Source organism: Pinus tabuliformis, chromosome 9 (genome assembly GCF_031772625.1).
Source record: "Pinus tabuliformis cultivar Carrire ecotype Pingquan chromosome 9, CPIR1, whole genome shotgun sequence".
NCBI lineage: Eukaryota > Viridiplantae > Streptophyta > Pinopsida > Pinales > Pinaceae > Pinus > Pinus tabuliformis.
In genome coordinates, this window is record NC_142307.1 from 1,599,989,516 (window position 1) to 1,600,001,166 (window position 11,651).

At 38.0% G+C, this 11,651-nt stretch overlaps 1 protein-coding gene and 1 pseudogene across 1 annotated transcript; both read left to right on the top strand.

Annotated features, from left to right (window-relative positions):
• Nucleotides 1-7,682: 7,682 nt before the first annotated feature.
• On the top strand, nucleotides 7,683-9,244 carry LOC149154885 (3-hydroxy-3-methylglutaryl-coenzyme A reductase-like). Its single transcript, XM_089438582.1, has one exon. The coding sequence runs from the start codon at nucleotides 7,792-7,794 to the stop codon at nucleotides 9,043-9,045; it is 1,254 nt and encodes a 417-aa protein (XP_089294708.1). The 5' UTR covers nucleotides 7,683-7,791; the 3' UTR covers nucleotides 9,046-9,244.
• A 160-nt stretch (nucleotides 9,245-9,404) lies between these two features.
• On the top strand, nucleotides 9,405-10,100 carry LOC149154886 (3-hydroxy-3-methylglutaryl-coenzyme A reductase 2 pseudogene; annotated as a pseudogene).
• Nucleotides 10,101-11,651: the final 1,551 nt, after the last annotated feature.

Consider the following 11,651-nt stretch of genomic DNA (forward strand, 5'->3'; position numbering starts at 1 on the left):
CTCCTGTTGACAACTTGTAACGAAAACCTCTGCCAACCACCTATTCACTTGTCGACCACACTATAATGCCCGACTCCTAATTGAAATTACTTATGGGCTTGACGGTTCTAGGCAATGGAAACGTTCTTATTTCTTGCAGCTCTGTCAACAAACAAACATCGGTGCCCGATGATTTTTAGAAATGGTAATTCACAAACCTTACAAGATTCCTGACTTACGAGTTTCCAAGCTTCACGGTTTCCAGGTTTTTAGGAAAGCTTTGTTATGGGTTATGTCACACAACGATTCCGATCTCGTTAAGTATCAAAGTTTGCTGCAAAAACCTTGCCTGTAGCAATTATCTCCCTCGCCTGTGGCAATTAAACTAGAAAATAATTACAGGATTGCGCGCATAGTATAATACATATATAATATAAAGAACATATTACAGAAGGACTGGTTCTTGGAAATACTCTTGCACACCACACTCACATGATTTCTTTATTGAATAAAACCGAAATATAAAGATTACATGAGGAGTTCGATCCAGATCCATGAGAATAGGATCTGAGGGCCAATTTAGGGAAAATTAAACCAACTATAACAACTTTTCAACAATCTGCATAATTTAAAGAATTACATGGCATTTTGAAATAAGTCCTATCATAACAAACCACTCATTAAGGAACCAACTCCTTTAGTAAATGATCAACCGTCCACTAAAATGGTTGTTGGTTCTTCTCAATTGTCTCCATAATTTGTGCATTCATTTTTCTGAAGTTCCTAATGAATTTCCTGTAAAGACTCGCTAAACCATGAAATCTTCTAACTTCAAAAATATTTCTAGGAGAGGGCCATTCAACAATAGCCTTTACCTTTCCTAGATCCATCTGCAATCCTTCTTTGGAAATGACAAATCCTAAATGTACAAGTTCTAGCTTTAAAAAGGAACATTTCTTTAAATTTATAAGTAACTTTTCTTGTTGTAATTTCTCCAACACATACCTTAAATGTCATAGATGTTTCCCCTTTGACTCACAGTAAACTAATATGTCATCCAGGTAAACAATTGCAAACTTCCCTATGAATTCTTTTATTACTTCATTCATTAGCCTCATGAATGTAATGGGTGTATTGGATAATCCAAATGGCATAACCATGCATTCATACAATCCTTCATTATTTTTAAAGGTAGTTTTCAACTCATCTCCCTCTTTGATTCTAATATGATGCTATCCACTTTTCAAATCATTTTTTTAAAACCAACTGGCACTACTTAAAAATCTAGAAAATAATCAATGTGTGGCAAGGGAAAACAAAACTTGATTGTGATCTTATTCAAATCTCTATATTCTATACACATTTGCCATCTACCATCCTTATTTGGACTCAACACTGTAGGCATTACCCATGGACTAAGACTTTCTCGAATCAGGCCTTTATCTAACAACTCCTGCATTTTTTTCTTGGCTTCCTCATTGTCCTTAGGTGTCATGTGATAAGAAATGTTTTTGGGAAAACTTGCTCCTGGTATTAAATCGATATGATGATTGATAATCCTTATATGTGGTAGTTCACTTGGTAAATCATCCACAAAAATGTCATGGTTTTCCTCCAACAATTCTTGAATCTCTAAAGGAAAATAAGAAATAGTAGTGGAAGTAAGAAATACTTTAGGTTTTCCAATAATAGAAAAATTTACCTCTTTTGTCTTTAGCTACTATAAAGCTCTTTCCCACTCATCAACAAAGATTTAGGATCACTCGATTGTGGAAGAAAGGTATGATTGATGCCATCCTTTTGAAACTTATAGGTATTCTTGTTACCATCATGAACAACACCTTTGCCAAACTTCCATGGCCTACCCAGCAAAATATGACACATGTCCATCGACATCACATTGCACAAAATATTATCCTTGTAACTACCAATCTGAAGCTCTATCTCACACTACTCATTCACCAAAATTTGATGCCCTCTCTGCAGCCAAGACACCCTATAGGGTGTTGGATACTTTTGCTTCTTCAACTTCAATTTTTATACAACCTCTGTAGGAACCAATTTGTTAGTGTTGCCACCATCAATCACCATTTTACAACACTTCCCCTGAACTTTGAAAATAGTTCAGAATAAGGCTCTCCTTTGAACTGGCTCAACAACTTCTTTCTCTCACTTAATCAACACCCTTTTCATCATCAAGGCCTTTCATATGTTTGGCACATTATCGACTTCATGCACGTCTGATTTTTCTTCCTCCTAGTGAGTAGCGAAAACATTCCTTTGGCCTGTGTCTTTGTTCTGTAGACAATTATATGCCATGTGTCCAAACTTGCCACACCTGTAGCAACAAACATCTCTTCTGTCTCTTGCTCTTCCTCTGGAAAAGGATCTCCGGCCTCTGGATTCCCCCTCTCCCTGTCGTTATGGACTTGAGATGCTAGCTCCATCTATTATTGCATTAGATCTCCCTCTATTTGTTTGATGCCTCTTCCTATAGTAGCACCCTTACCTCTGCCAGCTTGCTTCCTTCCAAGTTTTTCTTCAACCTTCAAAGCTAACTGATATGCCTCTTCTACTGTCTTAGGTGATAGTACACTAATTTCAACCTGTATGTCTAGTATAATACCATTTATATATCTTGTTGTCTTCTCTATAGACTCATCTACATATCCCACCTTGATGTTCACCTAGTAGAATACTTTTATATACTATTTGATTGTCATAGCTCTCTAACTAAGGTTTTACATACTCCTAATCAAGGTAAGCTAATAATCCTTTGGCAAAAAATTACCTCTTAGTTTTGACACCATCTTGTCCCAGCTTTTAATATGAACTTCTTGTTCTTTCGCCTTATTTATGCTTGTAAACCATCCTACCAGAGAGCTGCATGACCCTTTAACTTAGTTACAACAAACTTAACTTCTTCTCCTCATATATTTATTTGTATTCAAAGAGTTTATCCATTTCAACAATCAAATCAATAAGCTCCTTTGGATTCATGCTTCTTGTATAAGAAGATAAATCTAGTTTTGGTTTCATAACAAATCCCAAAATTGCTTTCAATACCTTAGCTTCTACTGATTCTTTTTCTGCTTCTTCTTTTGAAGATTCTTCCTCTTCTAAACTTGCATCTCCCGCTTCTAGTTCTCTCTACAAACTAGTATCCATCGAAGCCATTCTTACCTCCAATTGTTGCATCACCTACAGTACTTCTATATTAGCAACTCGCTTTTGTTTTTCTCCTCTTACGCCTTGTCTAATGCCTCGATTAAATCTAGGTGGCATGATTCCTCCTATTCCTGAAGGAGACATAGGGTCTGCTCTGATAACACTTGATGCAAATCTAACTTAGATTTTCTTGGAATTGGTCCTAACACAAAGAAATTTCCCAAAATTGGGCATTCCCTTCAAACCTTTCGGGATACAAATCCTGTTAAAAATCACACACTCTACGCTCATATGCCTGCAACCCTAGAGACCGACATTTTTTTAAAATAGAAATTTGGAAGTGTTGGGGGCTTCCAAACTTCCGGGTATAGAACCTTCTGATTAGTTCCAGATAGGGCCACTTCCTGCTGTTGACCACTTGTAATGAAAACCTCTGCCAACCACCTATTCACTTGTCGGCCACACTATAATGCCCAACTCCTAATTGAAATTACTTATGGGCTTGACAGTTCTAGGCAATGGAAACGTTCTTATTTCTTGCAGCTCTATCAACAAACAAACATTGGTGCCCGATGATTTTTAGAAATGGTAATTCACAAACCTTAGAAGATTCCTGACTTACGAGTTTCCAAGCTTCACGGTTTCCAGGCTTTTAGGAAAGCTTTGTTATGGGTTATGTCACACAACGATTCTGATCTCGTTAAGTATCAAAGTTTGCTGCAAAAAATTTGCCTGTAGCAATTATCTCCCTCGCCTGTGGCAATTAAACTAAAAAATAATTACAGGATTGCGCGCATAGTATAATACATATATAATATAAAGAACATATTATAGAAGGACTGGTTCTTGGAAAAACTCTTGCACACCACACTCACATGATTTCTTTATTGAATAAAAAAGAAATATAAAGATTACATGAGGATTTCGATCCAGATCCATGAGAATAGGATCTGAGGGCCAATTTAGGGAAAATTAAACGAACTATAACAATTTTTCAACAATCTGCATAATTTAATGAATTACATGGCATTTTGAAATAAGTCCTATCATAACAAACCACTCATTAAGGAACCAACTCCTTTAGTAAATGATTTTTGACCTCTAGGTCAATGGAATTTTATAGATGCCCCTATATCACTTCATCATCTAATAAATGGATTTTATATCAAGAATCCTTTAATCATATGGCCACATCAAAGAATTCTTCCTTGATACCTTGCGCTAGTCTTACTACAACATCTCTAACACTGCTCTTAGAGGGAGATTTTCAAGATGATTTTGAATACATGTTGGATAAGATTTATGATCATATTTAAGGATATGATTTAGAAGTCTATCAATAACCCATTATAGATCCAAATCACAGATTATGGAGGGTACACCATACTCTATATGTTAGGGTTGTTCAAGTAAATTTGATTCGGTCAAGTTAGTGGTGGTTTTCCAGCTCCAGGTATATGGGAACCCATGGTTTTACCCAAGGTATTTATCTTTGATATAGCCTATGTTTAGGCCAAAAGACTCCAGGATTATTTGTCTTGCTAGCCAGTGGAAACAAACAATGATGTCTTTAGACACCACCACTTCTCTCGATGACCTATGATCGTAACAAATGGTATTAGAGCCGAAGGTAATGAGAGCATATGTGAGATAAGTAATATGATGGTATGTGGAAGAAATTGATGTGGTGTAGTGGTGATTTGACATAAGGCGCAGTGCTGTGGTGGTATGATGAGAATCTGTTGCAAAATGAAGGTGATGTCGAAGACATAAGTTGCAGAGGAAAACATTGACATCGATGAGTTCAAGGTTGATGCTCTAATGGATGACCATATGACTAGTGACGAAGAACAAGGTTTTCCTAATATTGAGGAAAATACCAGCCTAGAAGAAAATGGAGTTGGGGAAGAGCAAGAAGAAGAGGCCGAGATCTCGATAAAATAGTGGACTGGAAGGCTGAGATATGGAGACTCTAGGATTTGTGGCGAGAAAAAAAAAAACTCTTGTCGTGACCATGGAGGTCGGGACTGCGAATAATCCTGACTCAACACGATACAAAGTACCTAAAGCAAATATGGACAATGTGTTTTCAGAAGGTCACTTAACATGAGGATGAGATGGTGGCAGAGGAATGGAGCATATAGAGAAGTAGATAAAATAAATAAATAATTAAAATTGGGGCAGTATAGCTAGAAACACGGGCACAATGAATCATTGTCAAGCAAAATGGAGTAAGGAGGCAAATGTGCAACAACTTCCAGAGTAGTGAAAAGGCAGGTATGGATCGGTATGGATCGAGCTAGATATGGAAGCCAAGAGAGTTGTCATATGGATGAAAAGAATGGAGACGAAGTCAATAGTGTCGAAGGTTAATGAAGAAGCCAATGTGTAATGAGTGAACAACCTAAGGGTTTTGGTCCAAAACATATTCCTAGGAAGTTGTAGAACCTGATGTTCAACAAAGCATGTTGCATGGGAGCACGCAAGATCTTGTTCAAGCATACATGCAGTGCAGTGGCACATGGAGTTATCAAGTTGTGGAATGGACCACTTAGAGAGGTACTAGGGTGGTAGGTGTACTGGTATTCTAGCTTGAGGCAGGGAATGTGAAAACTCAGATGAGATGGTTGATGAATGAGACCAAGTCAATCTCCTGAAGTCAAGTTTAGTGGGGGGGATTGTTTGGGTTGTTTGAGTGAACTTGACTCAGGCAAGTTAATGGTTGTTTTCCAGCTCCAGGTATATGGGCTTCCATGGTTTTTCCCATTATATTTATCTTCTATGTAGCCTATTTATAGGCCAAAAAATCCATGATTATTTGTCTTACTGGTGAGAGGGAACAAACAACGGTGTATTTAGGCACCATCACTTATCTCGGTGCTCTGTTATCCTAACACTATAGTCAACTAGTCAGTTCGTGGGTAAAAATACCAAGTGATAGGAAATTAGTTTTCGATTTTTTAGCATTCCATGAGCTCCCATTGCTACTATTAGCAAGTAAAAACCCAACCAACAACAAAATGATTCTCATATGTTGGTATTAGACATATTCGAGAACATATTCATGTCGATGGATTGATCAATGACAACATCGTTCTTCACAACTACATAGTTAACATAGTATCCATATTTGAGAAAAGATTCATGATGGGTTGATCAACAACATCATCCTTATTCATCGCAGATGCGAGAATAGATTCATGATTGGGGGTAGGGGCGGCGATTAGGGGTAGTTGGAGGGTCTTCCCACTAAATTTCCCCTCTTTATCTCACTCTTCTCATAATGTGTCTTGCATACAATGAAAGTGAGACTCAAATTATTGATGTTTTATAATGCTTTCAATTAATTGTATTGAAATACATATATTCTTTTTTTATACTGTAGTGAATAATTTTTTCTTTATTTAGAAAAAAAAAAAAATTTTGTCTAAAAAAAATAAGCATCATCTATAAATTGAGCATGGAAAGAATTACATGTCTTCCTCACATTGAACTATAAAATGTGCCTATATTATATTGAAAGGAAAGAATTACATGTCTTCCTCACATTGAACTATAAAATGTGTGTAAGAAACATTGAAAGGAAATATCAATTATGTGCAGAAAATGTGGAATTTCATAGTAGAAAACATACTAGAATTATTTCTTTTGAATGGTTATGAATTTTTGAGCTTAATATACCTTAAAATTGTTTTTCTGGATTAAAAGTTTATTTTTCTTGAACTTTAAGAAACAACATATCATTATAAACCACTGACAAAATAATTCTAGATATCATAATTTTCCTTAAATAACAATAATATGTCACTTGCATTAACAGAGCCATGATTAATAATTCTTCCGCAACTAAATTACTATAAATATTCTCAGAGTACTACTCGTCAAGTCTTACTTGTACAACAGCCTCGATAGCGTTCCTTTGTGGTATGTATACAATTTAACAAAATCCATTTATATGTCGTATCGTGTGACTATGATGCTCATATTATCTTTGCTCCTCCAAGCCCGCCGGGCATATATGACTCGCTGCTCCAAAATGTCATGCTTGACCGGAATGACGGTTTTCCGTATTTAATTCGTAATGGCCCGCATGTGCGGAGTAAAATTTGACGGGTCCGTTAGTAATGGCTCGCAACCGTTAGTATTCTTCTTTATATGTCGTATATATGACTCGCTGCTCCAAAATGTCATGCTTGACCGGGCTCGGTCCTATAATAAGCTCCGTCCCGTAGTTGGTGGAATGACGGTTTTCCGTATTTAATTCGTAATGGGCCCCAAATTCATGGAGTGAAATCTATCGAGCGCATGTGCGGAGTAAAATTTGACGGGTCCGTCAAGAAGCGCTTTATATTTGTGAAAACGGGGGATGAATGTGCAAAAACAGTCAAATTCGACGGCTCTCACGATTTGAAATTCCAACTGGCCGCGGACTTGGAGTTGGAAGTTCGAATGGAAAATACAAGAAATCGGATATTATGGGCCCATAAATATTATACACCTCGCTCCCCATTTCTATTCATCTCCATACACTAAAGTGTATCATTTGCAGAGGAGAATCGGAGAAGAGCGCATATATTGCTCAGGTTACTTTGTTCTACCCAGAAGAAGCTCTTGCAGTTTCCTCCCTAATTCTCCCTCCATCCAATGGATGCTATGGTTTTGACGAAAGCAAAGATGGGAGGAGAAAAGAGAAATGAAAATGAAGGTGAAAAGGATTGCTGCATTGATGCTGCTACTGCTAAATTTGTTGGAGTTGGGCCTGCAAACAAGTCCATGAATGGTAACAATTATAGCAATTCAAACCCAAAGCCATCTGATGCTTTGCCACTGCCTGTGGGAATAATGAACAAGGTGTTCTTTGTCTTGTTTATTACTGCCTCCTATTTTCTCATGAAGAGATGGAGGGAGAAAACGACAACATCGAGGGCATCGAGGGCTCTTCTTCATGTGATAAGCCTTGGGGAGATGGTGGCCATCGTGGCTCAGCTTGCCTCCTTCATATACTTGATCGGATTCTTTGGCATTGATTATGTCCAGAATTTTATCACCACCTCCAAGACCAATGGCGGTGAGGGGCCAAATTCCTGGGATCATGAGTTTGATCAGGTAAGGAATGGGAAGGAGGAGGAGCTCATGAGCGCTCCTCCTAGTGAAGAACTAGGAGTTGCTGTTATTAAGCCTGATCAGCCCTCTCGTCCTCAAGTGCCGCAACAGCCAAAAGGGGATGCAGCGGTATTAACATCATCGCTGGGAGATAATGAGGATGAAGATATTGCAGCTGCTGTGAGCTGTGGCAAAGTGGCTTCTTATTCCCTGGAATCGGCTCTTGGGGGAGACTGCAGGAGAGCTGCTTCGGTGAGAAGAAGAGCTTTGGAGATGACAACTGGCAGATGTCTGGATGGGTTGCCCTTGGATGGATTTGATTATGGATCCATCCTCGGGCAATGCTGTGAATTGCCTGTTGGATATGTGCAGATTCCTGTGGGTGTTGCAGGGCCTCTTCTGCTCGATGGCTTTGAATTCATGGTTCCCATGGCCACCACCGAGGGCTGCCTGGTGGCCAGCACCAACAGAGGTTGTAAGGCCATTCATATGTCTGGGGGTGCTACAAGCGTTCTTCTTAGAGATGGCATGACCAGGGCTCCTGTCGTTCGATTCCCCACTGCTAGGAGAGCTGCACAACTCAAGTTTTACTTGGAACATCCCAATAATTACAAAAGCTTGTCTCTCATCTTCAACAGATATGGTGATACAAATTATTTTGTGTTCTCTTCGACCACATGCGTACACACTCTAATAGTTTTATCGCTCCAAAATCCCTTAGTGCTATGTTGTGATATGCTATTATCAATCTATCCATCATTTAAGAGAATCAGATTGTTGTATACGAGCAAGTAACCATTTTGTGAGTAGTGATGTGATGTTCTTGTGTATGTAATAACAGCACCAGCAGATTTGCCAGGCTGCAAGGAATCAAGTGCGCAATTGCAGGAAGGAATCTGTACATGAGGTTTTGTTGTTCCACTGGAGATGCCATGGGGATGAATATGGTGTCCAAGGGCGTGCAGAATGTTTTAGATTTCCTTCAGAAAGAGTTTCCTGAGTGAGTCTCTCTAGCCCATGCAAATCTTAACAATTCTGAATGGAATTTGTGTTTTGGATCATCCTAATTTCACTAGTTCTGTGGACTCTTGAATCACTCTGCATTCTTTGGTCGCCTTTTTTTCATAGTGTTGTTGAAAGTTTTTTTTAATATAATGTTTTTGGCCCGTCATCAAGGTAATTTCTGTGCGGACAAAAAGCCCACAGCTGTAAACTGGATTGAAGGGCGTGGGAAATCAGTGGTGTGTGAGGCTGTCATCACTGAGGCAGTTGTTAGCAAGGTCTTGAAAACCACCGTTCCAGCTTTGTTAGAATTGAACATGCTCAAGAACTTAACTGGATCTGCACTGGCTGGTGCCATGGGCGGCTTCAATGCCCATGCATCCAATATCGTCTCTGCTGTGTTTATTGCAACAGGCCAAGATCCTGCCCAGAACATTGAGAGCTCTCATTGCATTACAATGATGGAGGCATCTAACGGTGGCAAGGATCTGCATGTTTCGGTCACAATGGCTTGTATTGAGTTATGTAAAGTTACACTCATTAATGTGCTTTTAATACATTCTTTGGGTCAGGTAATGTAAGTGAAGAAAAGCATCAACGGAGGTCTATTTCCATTCGGGTTTTGATTTGAGTAGTTATAAAGCAGAATGTGACGTGAATTGGCAATTGCTTTGCTTGGTTTTGTTGCAGGTGGGAACAGTAGGAGGTGGGACACAGTTGGCTTCACAAGCTGCTTGCCTGAATATGCTTGGAGTGAAAGGAGCTAACGTGGAATCTCCTGGGGCGAATGCTCAGATGTTGGCGAGAATTGTGGGAGGAGCAGTTTTGGCGGGAGAGCTGTCTCTCATGTCTGCAGGTCAGCTGGTGAAGAGCCATATGAAGTACAATAGAAGTTCAAACAAAGAAACCAAAACAACGGCCACCATCTGATCAGTGACATCATCATACTCAAAAGCCAACCAGTGATCAAATTTGAAGGGCAGGTTTTAATTTCATTTAGAAGGGCATACATCTAGGTCACACTTCTATAATGAAAAGCATAAAAAAAAAAAAGCAATTCAATTGACAATAGTAAATTATTTTCAAATTTCTTTATATTTTTCACAAACAAAATGATACCACTACATCAAAGGTTGCATTAGTAAATGAATTACTCTTATTGATATATTGCGAAAATTTTATATAATATTTCTGAGTGAAAGGAGATGAATAAACTAATGGGCATATATCAAACTATGAATTGAACTAAATTCCATCTCATTATATTGTTACAATCTCAATTTATTAGAACAGATTGAAATCACCCCTATTCAGAGATTATGCGAGATGCATGATATAGTCATTGTAAATGGCCAGTTAACAGGACCAACTATTTTTTAAGCAACGGGGACCCACTATTCACTAATTTGTCTATGCTCTCATTTTTTGGACATCCCTTAATTGGAATATGGTGATTCAATCTTTGGTGAATTTAATTTAATTCAAATTCACCACGTAGATTTTTGGAGATTCAATTTCTTATATTAATTGCACATTTCTGAAATATTTTATTTAATTCAAATTTACTATTCACCACTATTACAGATTCCTAGAATATCCACTTCAATTAAAATCTACCATCTATTAACTTATATGCATTACAGATTCATGAAATATGAGATTCAATTCAAATCTACCATCTCTTAAAATCACACATATTTATAGTAAAAATGAATCTAGCCATTTGGGAAGTCCCTATTGCCTTTGATATGTGAAATCTTAGATTATGCATAAATAAGTCTTGCGTATAATTTCAACGAACAAAAATAATTTCATCAAACAAGAATACTTTATGCTATATATCCCTTGAAATCGACTTCTTAACCTCTCAGTGTTTTAAACTTGTGGAAAAGGGTAATTTGTTGGGATGTTAACCTACCTCTTTTACTATATGAAAGAAATAATGTAAAGCTGAGAGTGATAGATGTTTCAATCATGGCAGGCATGGAATACACCAATTACATACAGGTTGGGCCGATGGACGCAAGTATATTACACAGTGCCCAATTTAACCGGGTGGAAGTTACACATACACATTCATCAATGTTGATTATGAAGGAACCTTGTGGTGGCACACTCATGTCTCATGGCTCCGAGCTAGGGTCGTTGGAGCAATCGTGATCTATCTGAAGAAGGGCAGTTCATATCCTTTTCCTAAACCCAAAGACAAAGCTACAATCATTTTAGGTGAGTGCAATAGGTTTATATAGTTCACAAAATCATTTTTGATGCACATAATTTTTTTTTATGGACATAGTATAAAGTATACCGGTCGGTTTGTGGGGATACTCCTCATTAGTCTCCCTTCTACATGCAACAAAAAAAGACCTGTCTACGTAGCAAGAAGAGGATCATTATAC

Coding starts and splice junctions, on each gene's coding strand:
- LOC149154885 (XM_089438582.1), top strand. CDS start 7,792: ATGGATGCTATGGTTTTGACGAAAGCAAAGATGGGAGGAGAAAAGAGA.